Source organism: Trematomus bernacchii, unplaced genomic scaffold, assembly GCF_902827165.1.
Source record: "Trematomus bernacchii unplaced genomic scaffold, fTreBer1.1, whole genome shotgun sequence".
Taxonomy (NCBI): Eukaryota; Metazoa; Chordata; class Actinopteri; order Perciformes; family Nototheniidae; genus Trematomus; species Trematomus bernacchii.
In genome coordinates this window covers 329,151-356,326 of record NW_022987562.1, presented here as the reverse complement: position 1 = coordinate 356,326, position 27,176 = coordinate 329,151, and the positions used below count along the sequence as shown (strand labels likewise).

The window sequence follows — 27,176 nt, the reverse complement described above, 5'->3', positions numbered from 1 at the left end:
GTCCCGGCAAAAACGTCCTTTTCCAGGCGCTTTTCGTTATTCACTGTCCAATTGGCAACTTGAGACGTAAGCAGGAAGTTGCATTCAACAAACAATGACCATTACTGTACAAGTAACCAAACTACAGTCCAATTTTAAGCTAAATCTTTGTCAGACGATAAGCGCTGGGTTGCAAGATTGCTTTTTAGTCCAACACATTTAGCATTTTTCCTTCTTACATGAACTGTTAGCTTGTATTCAACCAAAGCTTGCTCAAACGTCACTGGTCATTACTTCTTGGGACGCTTCCCACACCCACATCTTGTCCCGTTGCAGATTCTGCATATGAATACTGAATTGACTCAATCTCTTTGTTACTCTCAGCCTCCCGTCTCATCTCAGACTGTGGTGACGGACAGCAGGGGGTTGTAGACCTTCTTCCCGTCCGCAGACCTGCTCCCGTGGGCCAGCAGCTCCTGAATAGTGATCCAGTTGTCCATGATCCTGCGACTTCTCTTCTTCATGCTTCTGCGGTGGCACAGCTCCAAAATGGTGGTGGGTTCTTGCTGCTGGGTCTCCCCTTGCTGTCCACCTCCACCACCACCCTGATCTCTATCACGCTCCTTCAAACAGTCCAATCGACTCTGCATCATGAACTCCCGACGCCTCCTTTGCTCTCGGGCTTTCTGCAGCTGCTGTTTACGCTCTTCTTTGCTCCAGTAGCGCCCCATCTTCATCTCGCTCACGGCGTCGTCGTCAGTCGTCATGCCGCTGCGCTCCTCTCGGATCTTCATGGCGCGGGCCTTCAGGAGGCGATCCCTCACCGGACGCTTGGCCACGTAACGAGACCCGTCGCTGCGGATCTTCACCTTCCACTCCATGCGAGGCGAGGCGGGCAGCAGCGGAGGAGGAGGAGGAGGGGGAGGAGACAAGGGTACCTGAGCGACGTCTTTACAGGTGCTTCCCAAACTCATCGGGCTGTCGTCGCCCCAGGTATCCATGAGTTGCTCGGAGGCGGTGGGCGAACGCAACTGCATGCAGCTCAGATAGTGCTGCTGGGGCTTCGTGTCACGGCGGGACAGGTAGGGACTATTTTCTGCGCTGTATCCTCCAGACCTCTCACCTGTGGGTTTGAGATTACGTTTGACTTCTCCATCTGAGCCCCGTCTGGTTCCTCTATCCCGGGATAAAGACCTGACCTTAACTCCTGGGCTGGATGTCTTGGCGTCGGCTCGCTTCCTGTGAGAGTGCGGGGAGTACGTTTGGTTCAGGTTTGCTTGAGTCTTGTCTCCTCTTTCGCCCCTCGTCCCCCTCTCTTTGTGCCTTGGTGAGGCTGGGAGATGCACACCTGACGCAGGGAGAAGAGGCTCTCCTCCCTCCAGACTCTGAGTGGAGGGTGACGGGTGTTGATCGTTGACCAGAGGGGTGCTCCTGCAGCTTTCCCCTCCGGTGTTGTAGGCACTCGTGCTGTCCTTATCCGAGCGTTCCCTCTCTGGGAGCTCGTTAATGTCCGACAGCGCGTGGTGGCACGACTCCCCATCGACCAAACTCACGTCCAATCGTCCGGCTCCTATTCCACTCGCTCCGTTCTTCTCCTCTTGCGGCCACGCCTTCATGCAGCGCTCCCTCAGCTGCTGCATCTTCTGCGCCCTCAGGATGTTGCGACACTTGAACTCCAGGTGGCGCAGCTCCTCTTCCAGGAGGGCCATCTCGTGCTGCGTCAGGCTCTCGTTCCTGTTCACATCCAGCGAGACCCCACCACCACCTCCACCTCCACCTTCACCTTCTTCTTGTTCGAGCCCCTGACCCTCCAGAAGCATCAGAGCATTGCTGTTCTTCTCGTAGTAACACTTGATCTCCAGGAGCTCCTTGTAACGCTCACACTCCTCCTCGGTGAGCCCGGGCATCATCATCCTCACGGGATCGGCCGCATACGTCCGCTCCACGTGCTCGAATCCTCCACAGTCCAGTCCTAAGAGGGAGTCTGTGCTGAACTGGAGGTCCTGGGAGTGCAACAAGGGTGGTGTATCCTCTCTTCCGGAGAGAAACTTCCTCATGCTGCCGGGGGTGTTGGTTGTGTTGGTGTTGGAGGCGCTGGTGTGATCGTCTCCCAGGAGGTCGTGTTCCGAGGACTCCTCGTAGCGAGTGCTTTCGTCTGTTCGACCGACACCGCTGTCCAGCTCCTGGCTGTTGCTCAGCACCGCGTGCAGCCGATCAGGTGAGTCTCGGTTCAGAGAGCGATGGAGTAAACCTCCACCTGCAACACCGCCCAGAACGGAGGTCCTCGCTCTGCTGGGAAGGTGATCAGCGTTGTCCACCGGCTCCAAGTCCAACTCGTCTGGATCCAGCTGGTTGTCGTTCTGGGAGTAATGGTGAAATGTGGTCGATGGCAGAAGGTGTAAAGTTGGAGAGACAAAGGAAAAGTATTTTGTTAGACTTGTTGCAATGCTTATATGCAATGTCAAATCCAATGCATTTATTAATATAGTGCTTTTTCCAGTCTTTACAACTGGAGAAAGCACTTTTACAAATACAGGTGAGTATTCACACACAAACACAGTCAGACACAGGTGGCTGAACTTGGTCGAATGGCAGAAGGCGTAAAGATGACCAGACAAAGGACAAGTATTTTCTCAGACAACGTTTTACACAACTTTTTTAATATATGCTGCTACTTCTGAATCAGAATACTTTAAATTGGTTTTCCTGCTCTATTTAAGAATTAAATATATTTAAAGAAGGTGCAATAAATATAAAAACATACAAATACTTATATATAAAAAAAGATATGTACAAGCCATACACCATACACCTTTACTTCCTCACCATGTGAACTATCTCTGAAGTTGACTACAGCATTTCCTATAACTGATGTGTAGCAGTTCCCTTTCCTGCCACTAGATGGAGCCAGTGCTGTGTGAGATTGTAATATCGGTTAAACACTGCTGCTTTATTTGGTTTCTATTGATTTCCATTGCAACTAGGTAAATATTGTTCCAAAAACAACCAAACATGAGCTACTCGATAGGAAGAAATTCGATTTTTCCAGAGAGATGCATAGATTTAATATTTATAAGGACTGTTGTTCAGAGCTGCTACTGTTGCTGACTTAATGGAAACATCTGGTCAAATATTAAAGTACAACAAGTATGAGCATCAACATATACTTCAAGTACCAAAAGTAAAAGTACTAATTATGCAAAATGACCCATTTCAGAATTACATATAGATAATTGGATTGTAATTATTGTTGCATTAATGTGTTCATCACGTCAGTGTTGCAAAGGTGGGGTTTATTTGACATACTTTATATACTGCTGGGTTGATTTCAATGTGTAACAATGATCTAAATCTGTAAAGTAGATGTAGTAGAGTAAGAAGTACAATTTTGGCTTTCAAAATGTAGGAGAGTATTAGCATAAAATAAAATAAAAACTAAGGTAAAGCTCCTCAATTGTTTTACTACAGCACTTGGCCTTATGTACTTCATTACATCCCATCACTGCACACAATAAGTAGAAGATGTTTAATTGAAAGTTTAGACAATACATATCCAGAATGTTTCTATCTTTAAAATATGCATAATATTTAATTGTCATCTTGTTCTCTCCGAGCTGTTTTGATGGCAGAAGCTGATCAGACACAGAGCGAACTCTCCTCAGAGAGAGCGCAGTAGATCTCGGCTAATTGGTCTGATTTGAACGTGAGCGGCGTGCAGACTTCAGACAAACTATTGATTATCTTCGTTCTTATTATCTGAAAACCTCTCTCTGTTCCTCCCTGAAGACAAACGATCAGGCTTTAATCTGCTCGTGCGTTTCTCCCTCTGATGACTCCTCCTCGCTCCCCTGCATCCTAATGCAGCGCCAGCCGGAGCGATACACATCCTGCCAGCCTTTCACAGGCTATAGCTGGGCTCATCTCTCAATGCAAGGACATATTTAAAGGCGTGTGTGTGCGTGGGTGGGAATGTGTGTGTGTGTGTGTGTGTGTGGGTGGGAATGTGTGTTTGACTTCCAACCATTTTAATGAGCCTTTTAAATCTGCCCTTTAGCTCCTTCTGCACAAACGCAGCCAGAATACAGATTGTTGTGATCCTGTCTGGCTCATTTTAACAATGGAGGAATGTAATAAAGTACATTTACTCAAGTACTGTAATTAAGTACAAATGTAAGGTACTTTACTTAACTATTTTCACATCGTGAGACTTTCTACATTTTGGAGACAAATGTTGTACTTTTTCCTCCACTACGTTCATTTTAAAGCTTAAGATACTAGCTATTTTTCCGATTTAAATTATTCATATGAAATACAATTAAACTACTAAATTATGATTTATTATTATAGGTTAAGCTACTCTGCAGTATATGTTGTCAATTCAAATAAACCCAACCTTCAACCCATCAAGTTGAACACTAAAGCAACAACACAATAATGCCTCACCAGATTTCATTGGCAAATATTGTATTTTACATAAATATATAGGAAATTACATATGATGTATACTTCAGGAGAGGAAGGCTGAGAAATGAACCTAAAAACTGACCTTCCTCACCTTATGTTTTAGCAATAAATCAGTACATGCCTGGGCAGTGGTGGACAAAAGCTAATCTAAACTTACTAAGTACAATTTTGATTTGTACTTAAAGGGGACCTATCATGCAAAATGCACTTTTGTACGTCTTTTATACATGAATATGTGTCCCCGGTGTTCCAGGGAACTCACCAAGTGTCAGAAAACACAACCCTCTCTATTTTCCTCCATACCCAAATCTCTAAAAAAAAGGGGCTGCAACGGATCTGATAAAAACTGATCCAGATTTGAACACTGTCCTGACGTCAGGACGGTGGCGCTACGGCTATTGGGCCAACTCCACCAATCAGGAGGAGACAGCCACGGCATTGCCGTTCGAAAACGCTGGAGACGCTGTAGTACATATGCCAGGCCTGTAGATGGTGCTGTTCTCACAGAATCAACCCTTGCCAAAACAGAGCTAGAAAATGTCAAATTGAGCAAAAATGAGGCATGGCTAAAATGCATGATCTGTTTGGTATTTTGAAAAAAAAAAAGTATAAATATGCCTTATATAGGTATGGTCCTACACTATATTATTCAAATATAGCATGATAGGTCCACTTTAACTTGTGTATTTCCATTTCCTGCTATGTTATGTTTTTTCTCCACCAGATTTTATATGCAAATATTGTATTTCACACAAATATATATTTAATTTATTTACACCTTGAGTTTTTTTGTAAGATTCTGATCAATTAGTATTTATTTTATATTAAGATTAGATTGTTTTAATATGTCCTGCATCCTCTATGTTGTTATTATTATTGGCTTTTTAACTTGGCTCATTTACAGCCATGTTTATTAATGTGCATTGTCGTAATACGACGACAAAAAAATGGAAAATATACGTAAAACACAAATGATATATAATGTGTTTTTATGGGTTAAGATAACATTATACTGATTTATTTGTGAATTAAACAAAATATATCAGATCCTCTTATCAGAAGCGACATAAACATGATAAACACATTAAAGCATCACTAATTATAATCCAATAATCTGTACTTTAGGTACATGTGCATGCTTATATATTGTGCACTGGCTTTTAATACTAGTTGAACATTACATTTTTACATTTGTATGTGTTTTTTAAAAATATTTTTCTAGTTATTGTGCTTTTTATCATGTTTTTAATTATTGTTTTATTATTGTACTCCCATTGTGTTATTTAATATGTATTGCCTGTACAGCACTTTGGTCAACTGAAGGTTGTTTTAAATGTGCTATATAAATAAATAAAGATTGAGATTGAGATTATACATAACATTGTGATTACAGGACTTGTACTTGAGCAGAGGTAATCCACTTAGACATCATTAGTCCACTGCTGAGCCTAGTTATATAAAGGTAGAAGAAACAGAAACGGAGAAAGAGTATGTGCTCTACTCAGTATCCTGCAGAGAAAGCGTGAGCTGTAGAAACATGATGAGTACACAGATAGTGTGTGTGAGGGGGGGGGGGAGACAAATAGTGTGTGTGCTCACAGAGCTAATGTTGTTTCGCTCAAGGTCAAAGTGATGCAGATATGACACACACCAGACAACCCTCAATAACACGCGTCTGCACAGTGACCTGTAGAGATACAACATGACACTAGAACGTAGATTTTTACTGACACCATTGTTAAATTACAAACGTAAAAGAAGGACTCTTGAATTTTCCCTTGAAGAGCTATTAGTGTGTTTTATAGGTTTGAGTGCATGTAAATGGTCTGCAAAGGATAACATCTCTGTGATCCCAGAGGGAGTACAAGTAGGAATGCTACAGTGCAAAAATACACAGTTAAGAGTCAAAAGTGTTTGCATTGGATCAAAATATAATGAAGTCACAAAAGTGAAAGTACTCGTTATTCAGTATGAGCCATTTCTGAGTCGTATGTAGTATTTCATTATTGTATTGTAATTAGGGTCATTTAGGTCAATTATCTTAGTTTCTGTCCACCACTGATTTCCTGCTAAAAATAAGCAGAGGAAGGTCAGTTTTTAGGTTCATTTCTCAGCCTTCCTCCCTGAAGGCTGCATCATATTTGATTTCCTCACCTCCACCTCTGGCCTGGCGAGCAGCAGGGACACGTTGGTGCTGTCCTCTCGGGTCAGGAGAGCCACCGCCTCCTCTCTGTCCTGGACGTCCACGCCGTTTATCTGAGAGGAGAGATAAAAAGGAGCTGAAGTCAGAAAACTAATGGGTCTTTAAACCCCAGACTGGATTCAATTAGTTACCCTTCAGGAAATAGGCAGATGAATAGCATGAGTAATGATATTCAGCGTCCTGTGATGAGAGAATTCAGAAGACATGCTGCACTGCTATCAGTTTCTTTAATAAGGCTGGATTCAAAGGGCTCCACTCCAGATGTATTGTGCACCAGGGGTTTCAGTTTGGTCCGTGATATAACAAATTAATAAGTCATAAAAACTGTTGTTGTGAAGAGTTATACAACCCCTGTTTCTATCGTAAAAACACATCTGAACGCCTTGGTAGCTGAATGGTTATGAAAATGCCTCACGACCACACTGGCTTTGCTCTTCTTCCCTTTATCTGTGAAACTAGGAAATGATTCTCCTCGCTACTAGATCTTATTCTGATACATATATATATATACACACACACACACACACACACACACACACACACACACACACACACACACACACACACACACACACTCACACACACACTCACACTAGGGCTGCACGATCTGGGGAAATAATCTAATTGCGATTTTTCTGACAGATATTGCGATTCGATTTGCGATATTTGTTTTTAAGCGACCCAACGGAAGTTTATTGTAAAATGCGGCCATATCTCCGGCTAGGAAGGTCGTATCAACGTGCTCCCGTCTCTAGCACCCCTGCAGCCCGAGCTACGAGTGAAATAACTAAACTTACATGAAACTTCCGTTGGGTTGCTTTAAAGTCAAGCTTCAGTTTCAGATTCACCCTGTAATAGATGTGAAACATGTGATGGAGCATTACTAACCTGACTCAGATGCTTTGTTTCACCAAACCATCTAGGAAAGCTCCATTGGAAGCCATTTGGAAAAGAGCAGGCACTTTCAAAAATACTTGGCAGGTGATTGGATCAATCTGTCTATCACCTTCTATCATGGGCCACTTCTGATTGGTTAACAATGGCTGGTACATGTGGAGCACAGCGATTCTGATTGGTGTGGATGACTGACACACAAGGCTAAATCGCAGGCTTTGCGATTTGATAATTGTCGATTAATCGTTCAGCCCTACACACACACACACACACACACACACACACACACACACACACACACACACACACACACACACACCTCCTGCGTCTCAGAATCAGCTGCAAAATCACTTCATTTTCATCAAGAACATTTTAAGGGATTTTAAATTAATTGAAGCAGAAACACCTGTAGATGTTTTGAACACATTTTGATATCTTATACCTCTCCTACTCTTAGTTTGTCTCCCTTAAATTGTTTGTATTAATGTCTGCAACCGTGTTATTTGTGCTGCTGCTTGTTTTGGCAAGAAAACTCTTGAAAAAGGAGATTTATAATCATTCTCGTTTTTACCTATAAATAGTAGAAATAATAGAATAGAATGAAATAGAAAGCCTTTATTGTCATTGTAAATATGCAATGAGGTGTTGCAGTGCAACAGTGAGCAAACGAAAACAGACAAACAATACAGAATAATAAAGACAAGAAATATTATTAATGGCATGACATAAAGTCATCTTATCCCCACTCTAATATCTAGAAACCTACCTGTAGGATTCTGTCTCCTTTGCGGATGCGTCCATCTATCGCAGCGATGCTGTTGGGGTTCACCTGGAGGAAAGAAGTAAGATTTGTTGTTTAGTGTAAAGAAATAGGAAATGTTAAATAAAATGTTTCATCTCACTTACATCTCCCACATATATCCCCAGGTCCTCCTCATCATCCGTCCTGTAACACACCGTCAGCCCCAGTTTGTCCTGCTGACGACATTTATACAGCTCCACCTCCTGAGGCAAAAGAAGAGAGATAACAGTAGAGTTTTAATCTAAAGTCTCCCCTCGTACATTAGTAGAGTTTAAATGTATAGAGAGGCGAAGTCCCTACTTCCGACCCATGGGACCTTATTTCGGAAAAAGTATGTATTGAAGTCAATGGAGAGAGAAAGATTATCTCTCGATCCCGTTTGAATTGTGCCACGAATTACACATCTGATGTTTGTCAATTTAAAAGATAATTTTGCAAGTTAAAAAAATTAAAATGTGTGGTAAAACTGTGAAGTAACACTTTTTTTGGTGTGAACCGCTCAATGAACTACATCTCCCGTCTCGCACCACACACCAAGACGGCCGTCACGTTGGCACATTTCACTTCTTTCTTTCAGAATGAGGCGTAAAGTATTAAAAGAGGTGAAAATCACTCCACGTCTGGGCATGTTGAGAGCTGTACATACACACAAGGGGAGTTAGTCGGTTCCTAAGAGCCAGCATGCGGGACCGGGAATCTGGGATCTGTAGTCTTTCTAGTTGCATATTTTTCATAGTCTTATATTTCAACAGTTTTACGACAAACTGTGACTTTTTTGACATGGAAATGATTTTTTAAGATTGACAAACATTATGTGTAATTCATGGCACAATTCAAACGGGATCGAAAGATAATCTTTCTCTCCCCATTGACTTCAATACATCATTTTTCCGAAATAAGGTCCCATGGGTCGGAAGTAGATGGGCGGGACTTCGCCTCTCTATATATTTGAAGACCCTCACCTCGTACTCCAGCTCGTCCTGGCGGTCCACTTCATGCTGAGCGATGTCGAAGTAATCCGTGGGGTCGTAGTAAACCGGCTCTATGAAGCTGAGGAGGTTAAGTAAACAACCAAATATTTTAGTAATCAGGGCTTTAAACCTCAACAACAACTTGAGAAACAAAGGCAGGGAATGACCAAGAAGATATGACATGGAACATAACAAACATAACAAGACAAAACAATATAAACTGGGACTTAAATGTGTGTAATTGCTCAGTGTTTAATCCCTTAACTACTGCAGGCATGTTTGTGTGAATAAAAATAAAAATATCTAGATGTTAAAACAAGGAAGGAATAATAATTATAATAATTGTTCACATGACTATAATCTACATTTCCTCTATATTAATGTTTCTTGTTTTTGCAATAGTTGCTTTAATTTGAACATTATACTTAAGTTATGCACAAGAAAAACTTGTTTTCTGATAGAAATAATAATAAATACATAAATACATACAAACGAACAAATAAATAAATAAGTAGTTTGGCAAGTATAAATGTCAGTAATTGTAGCATCAACTTCAAACTTGAGATGTGTAAACAAAAAGCCATGGACTATTGTTGGGAAAATACTGAATGTCCTCTTCCAATATGAGAGTACACATGCTAACAAAGGTATCCCAACTGCAGCTGTGTACATGACAGGATGTATGATTACCTAGAAGAGCATCAGGACTGTTTTAGGCATATGATAGCTATGTGATTAACATGATGATTCAGCCTCTATGGAGATAGACATATGACAAGCATGATCATTTCTGACGTGGAGCTAATCTGAAGTAAACATTGAATACTGCTTTCTATTCCTCCATCTTGTGACTGTGTAACTCCCTCTCTTGGATATCAGCATGTGAAGGACACTGTTCAGGAACTAGTTGATGCTCTGTATGTGATGACTACTTCCATTCTGGAGAGGATCACAAATACATGGATCCTGAGATTGAAGCTCAAGACGGTGACGAGTGAGATTTTTCTAACAACTATAATCTAAACGTCCGATGAGCTGACACAATTTTTTGACAGCGATAATATCCTCACAGTTCATCGAAGAGATACGGCAGCGGCGGCAGCGGGGGGGGGAGGGCGGGGTGTCGGGGGGCGGGGGGGCTCCACAGGGATGCTGACTCCTCCCCAGAGTCAACATGTGCTGGAAGCTGATGTCTGTCTGCGTGCAGCTGTCCACACAGTCGGCCGTTCCCATGGTTACTGGCATCAGAGCACCGGGGGCCCCCATCAGCCCGGCTCTCCTCCGGGCCCCCCCCCGCAGGAGGCTGGACAACACGGGGTCCAGGGGGGGGTCTCCAGAGAGCCGCGATAGAGCCTTTCCATTCACCTTGGGGGGGGGGGGGGGGGGGGGGGAGAAAGGAGAGAGGGAGTCAAATCGTGATGAATCGCATTTTAACATCAAATTTAAAATGGCCGACTTCCTGTACGTTTTTTTATACACCTCCAAGAGGCTTTTTTGGTTTGATTCCGCACCCTAGATATACGCATCGATTTTTGTTCGTTTACGTGAAAGTGAAAGTGGGGGGAGTTTACGTTAAAAACTGAAGTGGGCGTGGCCTATACGCAATTTTGTACGCAAAGTTCCGGAACCCATTTCACACGTCTATTTTCACCAGTCCTGACGCGCGTGCACATTTAGGTGAGTTTTCATATATGTTGCGACGGGGGTCAAATTTGCGTTCAAAGTGTAAAAATAATAATAATCCTATCGATATCAATAATTAATTGTCTGACGTGGGCGCATTCGAGCGTGTGTGTTCGCGTGTGTCTCCCATGTTGTGATGTGTATTTCTGTGCTTTCGCCCGTCGTTTTTTCCCAATGTTTTTGTGTGTTTTGCTGTGCGAGCGATTACAATAGGGTCTTCGCCGACCTCTGGTCTCAGACCCTAATTACACAATTTACAAAAATACACATCCTGTAACAGTTCTGAGAGATATAGCAGCCAGGTATATATTGCACAGTTAATAGGCGCGTTCACACCGGAGTACTTTTCCCCGTACTTTTCCCGTTTAGTTCCGTTAGTACCCCTTATGTTGCCCCATTTGTAGTGCCTGCTAGAGAGGTGGTACCAAAAAAGTACCAATTTCTATTGGCTGGGCGAATTGCAAACCACACCCCGTAAAACTCTGAAAAGTTTTGTGAAGCCGCCATTGTATTTGTGGCATTAGCATTATTAGCATTAGCATTAGCCCCGCGCACCAACGGAGACAGAATAACGGGGAGTCCCAGCAGCTTCTACTGAAGCCAGTCCCCAACTCCGGGGACTTCCGGCCGGGGACTTCGGGTGGCAGTATACGCCGTGAAGTTGTTTGTGGCCTGCCAGTAAACCCAAAGCAGAAGAAGACGAAGTGACGTCAGCGGCTCATTTGCTTAATCTTCCCTCAGGGAACTTATTCCGGTGTGAACGCGATCTGTACTTAGTTCCCTGGCACTAAGTGCCGGCACTTAGTACGGCAAAGTACTTGGTGTGAAAGCGGCTATTAACGGCATATATATATATATTGCACATACTGTAGGGAGAGGAGGAGAGGAGGGGGATTAAAGGAGGGTTAGTGGTACAGGTGAAGAAAGAAAGACAAAAATGACAACAAGAAACAGACAAAGATTTGGAAACTGTATCTGTATCTACTTGGTTTCTTAACTTTAAACTATAGATGCTGAGATGTTCAACAGGAAGGCAGTGGAGGAGAGTCACTAAAGTCAACTAAACTCAAAATGCAGTTCCTTTAGTTCATCAGAGTTCCTGTAGTTCATCAGAGTTCCTTTAGTTCATCAGAGTTCCTTTAGTTCATCAGAGTTCCTGTAGTCCATCAGAGTTCCTGTAGTTCATCAGAGTTCCTTTAGTTCATCAGAGTTCCTGTAGTTCATCAGAGTTCCTGTAGTTCATCAGAGTTCCTTTAGTTCATCAGAGTTCCTTTAGTTCATCAGAGTTCCTGTAGTTCATCAGAGTTCCTGTAGTTCATCAGAGTTCCTGTAGTTCATCAGAGTTCCTGTAGTTCATCAGAGTTCCTGTAGTTCATCAGAGTTCCTGTAGTTCATCAGAGTTCCTTTAGTTCATCAGAGTTCCTGTAGTTCATCAGAGTTCCTGTAGTTCATCAGAGTTCCTGTAGTTCATCAGAGTTCCTTTAGTTCATCAGAGTTCCTGTAGTTCATCAGAGTTCCTTTAGTTCATCAGAGTTCCTGTAGTTCATCAGAGTTCCTGTAGTTCATCAGAGTTCCTGTAGTTCATCAGAGTTCCTGTAGTTCATCAGAGTTCCTGTAGTTCATCAGAGTTCCTGTAGTTCATCAGAGTTCCTGTAGTTCATCAGAGTTCCTTTAGTTCATCAGAGTTCCTGTAGTTCATCAGAGTTCCTTTAGTTCATCAGAGTTCCTGTAGTTCATCAGAGTTCCTGTAGTTCATCAGAGTTCCTGTAGTTCATCAGAGTTCCTGTAGTTCATCAGAGTTCCTGTAGTTCATCAGAGTTCCTGTAGTTCATCAGAGTTCCTGTAGTTCATCAGAGTTCCTGTAGTTCATCAGAGTTCCTGTAGTTCATCAGAGTCGTGTCTCTGCTCCTCCTGATTGGAAACACTGTTATCTTTCCTTTTTTGTGGATTCTCTTTCCAGATATATTCAGATAACATATGCTGGACATTTTCCTCCAAAGGGGATTCATTTCAAGAGGCCCTATTTTGCTTTTTGGGGGTTTTCTCTTTCCTGTAGTGTGTTATTATGTTTTAGTGCATGTAAATGGTCTGCAGAGGCTGAAATCCCTGTGTTCCCTCCAGAGAGTTTCTCTCACCCTCTTGAGTTGATGAGAGGAGACAGACAGCTCATGATGATGTTTGCAGACGTCCTTTGTGGAGTTTCATTCACTCTCAGTCTCTGACCTTGGCTGTCTGACTCTCCACATCTGTAAGCCTCTCTCTCTCTCTCTCTCTCTCTCTCTCTCTCTCTCTCTCTCTCCCCCCCTCTCTCTCCTCTTGTCCCCTTCCAGTAATTGCATGTCAAATCAATGTTCCCCTGTGCAGCCGAGCACAGAAACTGTCTTGATACATTCAGCCCTTTGCTCCCTGTGGTCTCCATCAAACCATCACACCAGCACCACCGTCACACCACTGTCACACCACTGTCACCATTACACCATCACACCACTACCACCATCACACCACTACCACCATCACACCAGCACCATTTGTATTTTATTATATATGTTGCATTGTTGGAGGAGCTCAGGTCAGAAGAATTTAATTGCTATTTCTACACTGTAGCTTTGTGCATATGACAATAAAACCTTTGAATCTTTGAATCTTGAACCATCACTCCACCATCACTCCACCACCACCACCATCACACCACCACCATCACACCACCACCATCACACCACCATCACTCCACCACCACCACCATCATCACACCACCATCACACCACCACCACCACCATCACACCACCACCACCATTACACCATCACACATACTTGCCAACCTTGAGACCTCAGAAATCGGGAGCATTTCCAAAACCACCGCGGGGGGGGGGGGCTAGTGGATCGCCGGAGCTGTATTAGATTAACATTAACATGCTTATTGTAGTTGTAAGTGCACTGCCTTGCGGCCTGTAGCACCATATGTGTGGGCTGGACCTGTATTTACAGGAAAGGAGTGAGCAGAGGGTAGAATTGTCGATTCTTGTTCTGTTTGCTGTGACTATCTTCCTCACCCTCTCAGACTTTCAGTTGCGCGCGCTACGCTACCATGGAAACCAAACAATGGTGTAGCTGTATTAAAGTCCGAGTGGAAACAGTCCTGAGTAAATCTGATTTTGTCAGAAATCGGGAGAAATGCGGGAGAAATATGACCCCGGGAGGAAACCGGGAGAGGGCAATGAAATCGGGAGTCTCCCGCGAAAATCGGGAGGGTTGGCAAGTATGCCATCACACCACCACCACCATCACACCACCACCACCATTACACCATCACACCACCATCACACCATCACACACACCAACACAACATCACACCATCACACCACCACCACCATCACACTACCACCACCATTACACCATCACACCACCACCATTACACCACCACCACCATTACACCATCACACCACCATCACACCACCACCATTACACCATCACCACCATCACTCCACCACTACCACCACCACCATCACACCATCATCACACCACCACCACACCACCATCACACCACCACCACCATTACACCATCACACCACCACCATTACACCATCACACCACCACCACCATCACCACCACACCATTACACCACCACCACCATTACACCATCACACCACCACCACCACCACCATCACACCACCACCACCACCATTACACCACCACCACCACCATTACACCACCACCACACCATTACACCATCACACCACCACCACCATCACACCACCATTACACCATCACACCACCATCACACCACCATCACCATTACACCATCACACCACCATCTCACCAGCACCATCACACCATCACACCACCATCTCACCAGCACCATCACACCATCACCACCCCATCTCACCAGCACCATCACACCATCACACCACCATCTCACCAGCACCATCACACCACCATCACACCAGCACCATCAGCCCTCTGGTTTATCTCCTCTCTGCTCGGCCAATGTAGTTTCCATGTTCACATGTATTCCCCTCTCTAATCTCTTTCTCCATCCCTCACCATTTCTCCCGAAGAGGACAAAGGGCCTGACATAACGGTAAAAAGGAACATTTGTTTCATGTCAAAAATAAGGGCAGCTTTTCAGAATTACTGCCAAGTATTAAATAAATGTTGAAAGGGACGTTTTTTTTTTTTTAATGTTGTGAAATTGTGGAGAACAAAGTCACACGTTCAGTATAAGAACCAGGCAGTGGGAACACTCAAATAAAACAGGTTTTCTTTGGTTGTTTGATATTATAATAAAATCGAAGTGTTGCAAATATCCAACACTCAAAACTAATTGAGAATAAAGTCACATTTAGAGTACCAGGGCCAGTGTAAGTGGGAACAATTAAAGGAGTGTTTCTTGCAACCTTGAGAATCTGTAAAAAACTAGAAAGCATTAACAAAACAAATTGATAGGGATTTTTTTTAACATTTTGTCAGTTTGTGGAGAACAAGGTCAAACATTCAGTAAAACAATACAAATCAGAGGTGGATGTTTTTAGAGGAAAAAATCAAGATGTTGAGAATGAAGTTAAAGTGTTAAACATAACATTTGAATGTTGAATGTTTCAATATCCAGAACAAATCCAAAAGTTGAGAATAAAGTGGAGAGTATTAGGGCCAGGAATAAAGGCAAACATGGAGAGGAGAAACAATTGTAATGTTTTGAAACGTTGAGCTTAAACGATAACTTTTTGAGACTAAATCAAACTAGCATAATTCGCCTGAAAGTCTGACTTTATTTTCAACCTTCTTCCTCCCATTTCTCCCCCTTATGTCTTCCCTTACACTCTCTCGTTCGGCACATATCAGTTTCCTCCAGACTCTGGTGTTCTCACATCGTGCTGCATCAGCAGTTCTGTCTCCGTCTCTTCCCCTGGAGAAGAAGACTCCCCCCTCCTCCTCCTCACCCTCCTCTATTCCCACTTATTTCAGCCGGTCCATCTCCTTGTGTGTGTGTGTCCTTCCTCACACTAATGTCCCTTCATAAATCTTTCTGCCTCTCTTAATGAGCTTCTTGTTCTCTGAGACAAATAAGATGCTTCCACGCTACACGGCCTGTTGGTGATGAAGGGATTTACTCTGTGTAGGGTGCATGTTTCATTAGAGGAAAAACACATCCTGCATTTCGATCTCAGCCTATCTTTTGTGGTACAAATTGCTGTAAGAATACGGAGAATTCGGTACATTACTCTACAGTTTTTTGTAAATACAGAGGACTACTGTAAATGTTCATATTCAGGCCATCTCTTGTCCAAGCCCTTTCTGTGCTAGCAAGGTGTTTACAAAATGTTTCCTTTTTAACTTAAATGATTTGCTTAAAAACAGATTTGAGTTTTAATGAATCTTACAGTAATGACGTGTTTTTGGAGATTACAGTGGGAACACTAAAATAATAGTATAACGGTCAGCTGAAATATACTCGAAAGCCTGTATTCGATACAGCACAGTACTGTAATGTTTTTTTAAGGTATTTAACCGTTGCAGTTTGTGCACTATAGAAAAACGGTTTAATGCCGGCAAATAGCTGCCCGTAGTTTTCTGTAATTGAATGCGAAATTCTGTTACAGTGTTCTTGTGAGCACGGCTCGAGAGGGGCTAGCAGGAAACCCAGGTCATGAGTGACAGGTATGAATACTGAGAGAGGGGCGAGGGGGGGGTTCTCATTCATTATCAATGAGAGGTGCAGGGATTGCTTTGAAGATGACTTCATGCAGGGTAATGCTATGTGTGTTAGACGTGATTGAGAATCCATTAGACTCTCACATGCTCTGCTCTCTATTATCTCTTGGTTAGTAGGTCATTACATGTACATCTGCTGCTTATAAGCGACAATGCAAATAAGTGAAGCCTCGTGGGGCACCCATCCCCAGACGCCAGCTTCATATATATATGTGCTAGAAAAATAGAATTGAAATTCATAAAAATGGCAAAGCCTCCAAATTCACCGCAGGGGGGGGGCGGGGGTGGTTTCAGTGGAGCTGAGGGTGGGGTTTAGGGAGTAGAGATGAAAGAGATGCAAGGAGTTGAAAGTGTAGAGAGCAGTGCATGGGAGGAGGAGGAGGAGGTGAGGGTAATGATGTAGGAGAGATGTAGAAAACAAGCTTTCCAGGAATGCGTGTAAGTATGGATCGAGGCTGGCTCTGGGTTCAGCGCTCGTATGTAAACACACACACAATGGCTGCTCAGGGGAAATTACTAAGTGGTTGATGCATAATTAGTTTTTATCTGAAAGGCCTTTAAAGAGCAAATGCAGCATGAGCTGTACAACAGGCTGGGATGGAAACACAGTCTTCAGTGGGAGGAAGACATACACAAACAATTGCATTTATAATCTGAATTGTGTGCTAATAGTGACTTTTGTCCTGCAGCGTAAAATGGTCTTTACCTGACTCCGGATCTTTATAACAAGTGAACATTTAGTCACCGTGACTTCATCTTTTGCGTATGAAGAAAACGCCCAAACTGGACAATGCCGTGGTAGTGAACAGTCAATTATAAGGTAGCCACGCCCTAAAGCATACGCTGCTTTATCATCTTTTTTACCCCAAACTGGACCAAGGCTTACAAAATGGACATAATGCTGTATTGAAAAAGACTCAAAACTACAGATTGACACCACGAACTCATCATAAACATGTTTACCGAGCTAACAAATCAAGTGAGAATTAGTGTCATTTTCTCTTAGACTGCTGTATTGAAGAAGACTTAAAAATAGAGATTGAGTAAATAAACACATCGGGAAAATGTTAGCTGATGTATTAAATCAAGTTCATAGTAGGGATAACTTTCTCATAGACTTCTATACATCCATCCATCTTCTCCCGCTTATCCGTGGTCGGGTCGCGGGGGTAGCAGCTCCAGCAGAGAGCCCCAAACGTTCCTTTCCCTGGCCTCATCAACCAGCTCTGACTGGGGGATCCCAAGGCGCTCCCAGGCCAGCCAAGAGATATAATCCCTCCACCTGGTCCTAGGTCTACCCCTTGGTCTCTTCCCTAGAGAGGCGCCCAGGTGGCATCCTTACTAGGTGCCGAACCACCTCAACTGGCTCCTTTCAACGCGGAGGAGGAGCGGTTCAACTCCGAGTCCCTCCCGGATGACTGAACTTCTCACCTCATCCCTAAGGGAGACGCCAGCAACCCTGCGGAGAAAACCCATCTCGGCCGCTTGTATCCGCGATCTCGTTCTTTCGGTCATGACCCATCCTTCATGACCATAAGGCGTGTTCACACTGCAGTACTTTTCCCACTTTAGTTCCGATATAGTTCCGAAATGTTGCGTTCACACCAAAAAAATCCGGAACTAAAATGAGTTAATGAGAACCTTTTTACCCCCTTTCCCGTCCCTGCTAGAGAGCAGGGACTTTCGTGGGAGAAAAAGGTTCCTATGTCTGATTGGCTGGGCGGAATGCAAACCACGCCCCGTAAAACTCCCAAAAGTTTTGTGAAGCCGCCATTTTATTATCCTCGCATTAGCATTATTAGCATTAGCATTAGCCCAGCGCACAAACGCAGAGAGACTAACTTATGGCAACACAAAAGAAAACATGGGAGCGGTGGAGATGAGGAGGTGTCGGCGTTCTGGCGATTTACTCGGAAGGCTTCAGTAGAAGCTGCTGGGAGTCCCAGCAGCTTCTACTGAAGCCAGTCCCTAACTCCGGGGACTTCCGGCCGGGGACTCCGGGTGGCAGTATACGCTGTGAAGTTGTTTGCTGCCTGCCGGTCAACCCAAAGCAGAAGAAGAAGAAGTGACGTCAGCGGCTTAATTTGCCTAACGGCCCGTCCACACAGCAGCGTTAAAAAAATCTTGGAGGTGGGCGTATCTGAAGCTTGGGGATTTTTTGCGAGCAAGGCACCAACAACCAATCACATGAATCTCCCGCCCCCGACATACGAAGCAAAAAAGTTTGAAGTAAACTGGATATAAACTCCCCAAACAGGCGAAAACCTACCACTGTCTCTGCCACCTCCCTCCATGCCTGGCTCCTCCGGTTTGTATCCCGGTAGGTAAATAGGGACTGGTCATAAAGCACCGGGTGATTCCCTACCGCTAATTTCTCCTCCATGTTTTGGAATATGAGGAAATGACCTGCGGTATGTCTCTCCCAGCATACACGCGGTTTGATTGGCTAGCACTTGAACTGTCAGATTTGCATACACGGGATTTGATTGGCTGACGCTTCCACTTCCGCTTCAAAAGTTGAACATTGCTCAACTTTGAATCCTGAAATCCTGAAAATCTCCGCTCTGCTGCCCACAATGCAGTTCGGCGAAAAGTGAGGCAAAGTGACGTCACCCCATTCAAAGTGAATGGGCAGAAGCGTTCCAAGATTTTTTAACGCTGCTGTGTGGACGGGCCGTAATCCTCCCCCAGGGACTTATTCTGGTGTGAACGCGATCTGTACTTAGTTCATGAGAACTAAAGAGTTCTATCCACTGCGCCACACGCCTCCTATACAATCTTCTATAAAATGCAGTTTTCAGGAATTTCTGCACTGGCTTCACTTTTAGTTTTTTTCCCCAGACCTGGATTAATGTAAATTTGATGGAAAAGCGTCTTCATGGCTGACACATCCACCAAGCCCTCATATAATATTGAATTCCACTTGTTCGGTAATTGATTTTTCTCATCTCTCGTGCTTTGAAGGCTGGAGCAGTCACCCTCTCAGAAAATCTATTAATCTGCATGTTGACCCAACCCGGCTATAACCCCTGTTTGATATCACTGAACTAATTTAAATGAACAAGCAGGGAGTGGTAGGCCTATTATAAACTGATAACAGCGAGAAGATATCGATTTCAAACGTTCTTTGAAATTATGGCGACGGAGCTAACAAGCCTCAGAGGGAGCACAGACTATATGATTATAAATAATATATCAATATATTCATCAGTAAGAACAAAAGATGGATCATAGGCTTGGGTTTTTTGGATGGTGGTGATGAAAGAACAGCGAGTCAGTCTGTGAAATATGTCAGTGGCCCTTTTCTTTTTCTAACCCTCCTGTCCTATTAAACAAGACATTCCTCCCTGTCTATTTTTTCTTGTGAACACGTCTATCACACGCCTGGAGGTCTGCAAGGAAAATCATGAAACACCTGCCTGCACTTCACCTGAGAAAAAACACTAATGACGTAAAAAAGAAGCTCATTCCTGTAGTTTGTTATATAGGTTTGTGTGCATGTCAATGGTCTGCAAAGGCTAAAATCCACATTTGTTTACTTCCTGAACATAGTGACATCACAATGTAACACTCATGCTTCTATTGGCTAGCGCACATTGTACGTGATAGGCTAAGGGGCGGGACATCTCTAAGCGGTTGACCAATCACAACAGAGCCGGCCAGCTAACCAATCAGAGCAGACTGGGCTCTGGTTTCAGACAGAGGGTGAAAAGAGGTGCTGCAGCACAGGCAGTATGAGAGAAATAAAGAGCTTTTTGAGCATTAAAGCATGGAGACATGTCACAGTAGACAAATGCTCGTGCACGTGGGCTCGAGAATGCAGTCGTGCACGTCTCCCGCTGCTGGTCATTGGTGTGTATTGATTCTCGTGCGCTTTTTTTCCTCTCGTTGGGCTGTCGGCATGTTTCTCTCCGTGTCACATTGTGAATGAAAAAAGCACATTGGGCTTGTTTAATGACGGCTGTTACCATGGAAACAGCCTCCCGTTTCAACAGTGATGGAGGAGAGGAAAACATAAGGGAGTGGCTGAAATGGTGCGTGTGTGTGTGTGTGTGTGTGTGTGTGTGTGTGTGTGTGTGTGTGTGTGTGTGTGTGTGTGTGTGTGTGTGTGTGTGTGTGTGTGTGTGTGTGTGTGTGTGTGTGTGTGTGTGTGTGTGTGTGTGTGTGTGTGTGTGTGTGTGGCAGAGGCCCGATGTATAATGCATGAGTTGTATTCCTTTGGCTAGAGAAGCCAAGTGTTTTGATAGTAGTGATATGTAACAGTCTGCTGCGGCTGCAAGCCGTTCCATGCTGTGTTTTACTGTCTAAAGACTCAGCAGGCTGCATCTAATTTGAGAGGTAATTATTCATGTTAGTTAAGGGAAACAGCTCCGAGCCAAAAGATGTGAATGCCATGGAATGTAAAAAAAATTAAATCTGATTGGACACAGTAGTACATATTTAGCTTGGCTTGATTTTCTGATTAATCTGCACAGCAATAACTTCTGTGTTTGTTATAATTACACGAGACGGTGTGAAAACCAGCATGTTTTCTGGGATTAATTGAGAACATTTGTACTCCTCCTGCACCGAACCCGAGCTCCAGGTTGTAGTGAATAAATTCTCTTTGCACAATTCTCTGAAAGCCAAGGGCTGTGGCTCTGGTTCAGATCTCCACCTGCGCCTCATGCTCTCTGCTCCCCGCCAGCAGAGCTGTTTCAGGCTCAGCGGACCACAGTATATGCAGGCTTTGCTGCTCCAACACCTCACTTTATCTACTCTACAGGCACCATGAAAACTGCTGTGCATGCTCTGAATCATGCAGCATCTCATCGCCACGCCCGTCTGCAGCCACGTGCAGATGCTCCGTCTGATCTGGGATAACAGGCGATGCATTGGAATGAAACACATGTATTAAAGAAGTGTTTCTTCAGTACAATTTTGAGGGGCACTTCAAGTTGTTCAAGCAAGTGGGCGTGTGTGTGTATATATGTTATGATTTTGTGACTGTGATGGAGTCATATCCATATAGGATGCAGTCAGGAAACTCTGCAGGTGTGTAGGTGGAGTTAAAATGAGGATGTGTATGGTCTGTGCAAAAGTGGCGTAAGTAGAGGGTTAGAAACTCGTGAAAGACTTGACAAAAGTGGCACAATATGACCGGTTTGAGCCCGTCACAATGTCTTGTTAATATCAACGTATCAATGTAAAGTGTGTTTATTTTAGGCACATTAAAAAATGACTTGGATTTGCCTCCTTGTGATTTACGCTCTGTCTGTGGATGCAAGTATAGGAGCCATAGGGGAGTGTTTTTGAAGTCTTTTCATTATATGGATCTGTTTCCCTCGATGACTCATTTGCTGCCTTGTGACTCAGCCCTCCTCTCTGCTTTCTCTCTTAGCGTTGCAATAGCTTTGCAACTGTGCATGATGTGGACACCAAACTCTACAGGTGAGTAGTTCAAATGAATGTCCAGGTTCAAGATGGGTGTGGTCTGAGGAAGTGTAGAGGAAGCAGGGGTTAGGAAGTGAGGAATGAAGGAGGTATCATTTCCCCATGTGGCTAGATGCTCTCTAGTTTATATTTCTGTCATTAGGGGGTACATGTTGTGCCTTTTTGACAAACTAAGGGGATTGGCTTCCCCAAATAAAAATGGGGGGTTAAAATGAAGATGGGTGTGGTCCGAGGAAGGGTCCGAGGAAGGGTGCAGGAAGAGGAGGGTTTTTTATGTCTATTGGGATCTATATCTCTCTCTGACTCACACCATTCTGCCTCTGTTTGGACACTGCCTCCCCCCCCCCCCCCCCTCCTCTTGGCATCCCCTCTGGCAGCAGATGTGTCTCAGAACCCCCCCCCCCCCCCCCCCCCCCCTTCCCCTGAGCTCCAGGAGCCACAGATCGTCTGCATGTTGCTCCGCAGACCCCCGAACACTTGGCATGTTTCCTGCTTGGTAAGCATTGGGACTTATTTCTGGTCAGTGTGTGTTTCACAGAGTCACCAAGCATCCTGAGGCCATGCACGGCCAGATGACACACACACACACACACACACACACACACACACACACACACGCGCGCACACGCACACACACGTCGCGGTTGGCGGGTGTCGCTGAGGCTGTAACCGTGGCAACCCCCTTTTTTCTCTCTCCCCTATATACGACTTTATCCCGTCTCTAACATCCCATCCATCCTGCGTCTCTCTCTGAGCCTCGCTCACTTGATCTCTGCTCGCTCTGACCGGATCACTGTGATCACTGTGAGCGTGTCATTATGATCATTATCTGTATTATTCACATCATCCTCCCCGAGTTCAATGCAGCCACTCACAGCCTCGCTCAACAGGTACAGAGGGATCATTTAGGACATCTACTCTAAAGGGATATCAGATGAGCAAGAGGGGTTACATGTGTCACATGACCTGCAGCTTTTATGTGAAGCAATCAGTCATGTCTAATGCAATCTCTGATTTAATTAGCCTAATTGATTTTCTTAATTGCTCCATGTTCTGCCATTATCTTGTTTTATATTTCATTAAATCATAACGATGACTGAGGTGTTCCAATATACCAGTATGTACGATAAAGGTGATATTACATGAACATTTTAATTGAATATCATGTTTATAATACATATTTATCCTTGTGTATTATGTATGTAGTAGATTTTTAATTTTTTTAATCCAGTTGCCTTTTCAGTATCCATCAGGGTGATTGTGTTCGTTTTGCACTTTGGATCATTTTAACCCTCCTGTTGTCTTCAGGTCAAATCTGACCGATTTACTACTTTCATCAATCATAACTTTTTAGTTTGACATTCGATTGCATTAAGGCTTCATGATATCCTTCACAGACATTTGAACATATACAATTGCTGATCACCACTTTCATTGCATTTTGGATGATTTAATCAACTTTGTAACACCCATGGTGTGACCGCCATAAAGAAAAGGAATTATCCGGATCGGATCGGATCGGATCGGATCACTCACACACACACACACACACACACACACACACACACACACACACACACACACACACACACACACACACACACACACACACAGAACAATTTGACACATTTCCCGCTCTTATGTGCCCATCCCCCCACATGGATCACACCTGGCACACGCAATACATGTTCAGTGTCTATTCTTTGTATATTTACTGCAGTTTTTCATGTATGCCAGTAGTCTGATACAATATTTACAGTTTGAAAGGGTGTTAAATGAGATTTGGTGATGATTAATGGTTTTTGTGTTAATGTAATAGCAGTTAAAACAGGACCGGTCAAATTTGACCATGAACACCAAAGTAAGGGGGGAGGGGGGGAACACGAAGACAATAGGAGGGTTGAACTTTTTGGACTTTTGGGGGGATTTTAGCCTTTGCAGACCATTTACATGCACACAAACCTATAATGTATAACACACTACAGCAAAGGGAAAACCCCCAAAAAGCATGATAGGGCCCTTTAATATAATTTTTTTTTATATACATATAAATATTGCAATAATATTTGTCATAAATTGTGAAAATCTGATATTGTAACTAACAGCGGTAATGTTTTGTTATTCATAAATGACCTGTCGTTGCTAAACTTGTTTCCTCTAGCAGTTGAGTTCATAGATGCTAAATGTATCTTTGATTCAAAATGAGTTATTATCAGTCAGATCAAACGTGAGGTTAAATGAGTGTGTCAACATAATAACATTGTGTTGTTGTTTGTTTGTGCAGATGGAAGAAGAGGACATGTCCATCAGAGCTGCTTTGATTGTCACTTGAAAAGGGAGAGGGCCAAGGTGAGACAGAGAACCAACTTCAGACACACAAAGGCATGCACAGCAGAACGGAGCTCACCTGGAACATGACTCTGTACTGGTCCTCAGGCTTCTGGACCACGCACATGTTGCACCCCATGGTGACTTTTCTATTGTGTGCCGCTCCAAAACGACCACTTCTCTCACAGCAGGACTCTTTGTCTGTGGCGGGAGGGAGAGCCCCACCCTCCTGCGCAGGATCCTAGTTCACTATCTACTGCTCCTCTGCACAGAAACACATCCCGTACACTCTCTGTCTCCTCTTCCTCCTCGTCCTCCTCTTCACAGTTCAAGTGTTGTAATCCAGAGGAAACCCACATGCGGAGCTGCAAGACCTCGTGTTTGTTTCTGTCTCCATCGCAGGATCACTGTGTTTCTGCTGGGTTTGTGCTCATGTCAGTGAATAGATTGGGCTTGTGTTTGCAGACGGTTTGATCATGTCAAAAGTGAGCATACAGTACACTTGCTATAGTGTTTATTAGTAGTAGTTCTGGTCTTGAACGATCAGATCTTTGCAGCCAAACTCCAGCTGAACTCCTTCACGCTGATCCTGAGTGTTTGCCAAACTTGCCCCCTGCTCTTTAAATGCAAGCGATGCAGCTATCAGAGAACTTTCCTCCGTCCTCTCTTTTCCTCCGTCCTCTCTTTTCCTCCGTCCTCTCTTTTCCTCCTTGCTCTGCTGTCCCCCCAGGATCCCTTCAGGAGTGTGTCTGCAGCGATAACTTCTCCTCCTGACAGCCCTGCGCCGTCCTCCACTCCCCCGGTCAATGCATTGTTAGAAGTCTTTCCTAATTTAACTTTTAAGTAGGGCAGGGTGAGCGGTGCACATTAGTCAGGATCTCTAAGCCGTCACTGTGCAGCTGAGATAAGCTGCGTGCACACCAATCAGACTCTCCTGCACACAATTCTTCTGCCGTCTACGAGCACACAAGCTGCCAAATGTCCTGTCGCTGTCGGCATCTGTTCAAAGAATGGGAATACCACACGTGTGATGCTCTTCCAGCAGACTGCAGCTCCGTGTTGATCTGATCTGTTGTCAGATATCATGACGACTGTAGAGCATTGATCCGCTGCCCTACAGCACACTCAGCACTCTGCGTACTGCTTTAAGGTGACACCCCAATGACGGATTATAATTCACTGAGTGACCTTTTAAGCAGAGATCAGACAAGACACTATCCAGGAATCAATATCAAACACATTCGTGGATCAAGTGGAATCTGTGCATGCTAGGTGATTTGGGAAACTCGCTCACTGTCAAGTGTTTGTGTTTTGCATGTGCAAGGATTTCCTTTCGTTGTTTCAACGGTCCTCGTCTAGCCTTTCGGATTAGCCTCAGAAGTAAAAACCAGATTTAATATAACTTCCTCATCTGTCTTCCTGTCCCCTTCCTCGCCCTCATCACGTTGGCTTCCTCTTTAATCCTCACAGTAAACGTAAGCGTTGTGTCTGAAAGGTCCGTCGACCCTGAGGTGTTACAGCTGCTAATCCTCATTCAAAGCTCCACTACACCTGTATCCTTTTCCAGAGGCGCTGTAATCCCAAACTCTGGCTCCAGGCACACATCCACTCTCAGTCATGTGCACACGGCGAGATACCTCCGCTCAATGAGAAGCTGGATAACTTCAGACCACCAGCGAGGTGTCAGACAGGCAGGTGTGTGTCTCCATCTCCTTTCCATCAGTCCTACATGGTAATTGCATTGAAGTGTCTCCGAGCGTCCTCTTCGTTGCCATGCTTTCAGGGTGGGATCACGCAGAAGGAACGCCTCTCTTGTGGCGCACATGCATTCACAAAAGTTAGTCCGTCTTCAGTCTGCAGCAGGAGGAGGAATCCAACGATCCATTTTCTCTAATCCTCCCTTTGTCCTCTGGTCAGTCGACTTGAAATATCCACAGGAGGGTGCGTGTGCTGAAGACAAGGGATGAAGAGCATGGTGGAGTCCTTCCAGGTGGGGGAGAGGAGTGCGGCGCTTGTCTCAGGTCAGAGATAAATCCCCACCAGCAGCCCCACCGGATGAGAGGAACCACTGACGGCTGATTGGAGGACACGTCTTGGCTTCTCCCTTTGGGCGCGACGCTAAAAGCACTCCCCCTCTGCAGCAGGGTGGGGGGGGGGGACACAAAAGGCGGTTGTTCCCCAGCGGTGGAGGATCCTGCTGATCTGGACGCTGCACTAACCCTTTCACACTATCCTTCCCCTCTCTCTCTCTCTCTCTGTCTCGCCCTCAGCATATTCCTCTCTGTTTCCAGGGTTGGGCTCTCGTCCTCCCTCCCCATCATTTTTTACCCACACCTCATTTGCTTCCCTCTCCCTCCTCCTCCCCCTCCTCACTCCCTCCTCTCCCTCTCTGCTTGTCTGCGGGCACTGTGAATAGTGTTTCGAGCAGGACAGCACTCAGCAAAAGCCACGTTAAAGTGCATGAAATATCAACGCGTGCGTGCATCGAGGCGCCCGGGGAATTCATCTTATGGCATGTGAGCAATTCTGATGCACCTTGAGTTGTTATGGGAGCGTATTAGGAAAGGATGATTGCACCTTTGCATAGCAGCATAATAAGAGAACCCCCCTAAAGCAGGTAGTAGAGCTGGTGAGTGGCGGTGCATCCAGATGAGGCTCCGCACCGCCACCTGCTAGAGAAAGAAACACTGTGGGGGGAAACAAGTGAGAA

The 27,176-nt window shown here is 44.4% G+C and overlaps 1 protein-coding gene across 1 annotated transcript; it reads right to left on the bottom strand.

Moving 5' to 3' along the window:
- Window positions 1-94: 94 nt before the first annotated feature.
- Window positions 95-25,031, bottom strand: LOC117477473 (PDZ domain-containing protein 4-like). The gene is made up of 7 exons (XM_034124149.1): window positions 24,546-25,031; window positions 10,426-10,678; window positions 9,305-9,402; window positions 8,447-8,545; window positions 8,307-8,369; window positions 6,598-6,699; window positions 95-2,339 (listed from the first exon to the last, which is right to left on the bottom strand). Exons 1-7 carry the CDS (start codon window positions 24,603-24,605, stop codon window positions 378-380), a joined length of 2,637 nt encoding a protein of 878 aa, XP_033980040.1. The 5' UTR covers window positions 24,606-25,031; the 3' UTR covers window positions 95-377.
- Window positions 25,032-27,176: the final 2,145 nt, after the last annotated feature.

Bases quoted from the DNA above. Each gene is read 5' to 3' on its own strand.
- LOC117477473 (XM_034124149.1), bottom strand. From the start codon at position 24,605: ATGGGGTGCAACATGTGCGTGGTCCAGAAGCCTGAGGACCAGTACAGA. The intron at 9,403-10,425 runs CCCCCCCCCGCT...GTTGTTTACTTA, and splicing joins GCCCCCCGACACCCCGCCCT to ACCTCCTCAGCTTCATAGAG. The intron at 8,370-8,446 runs GTAAGTGAGATG...TCTTTCCTCCAG, and splicing joins TGGGGATATATGTGGGAGAT to GTGAACCCCAACAGCATCGC.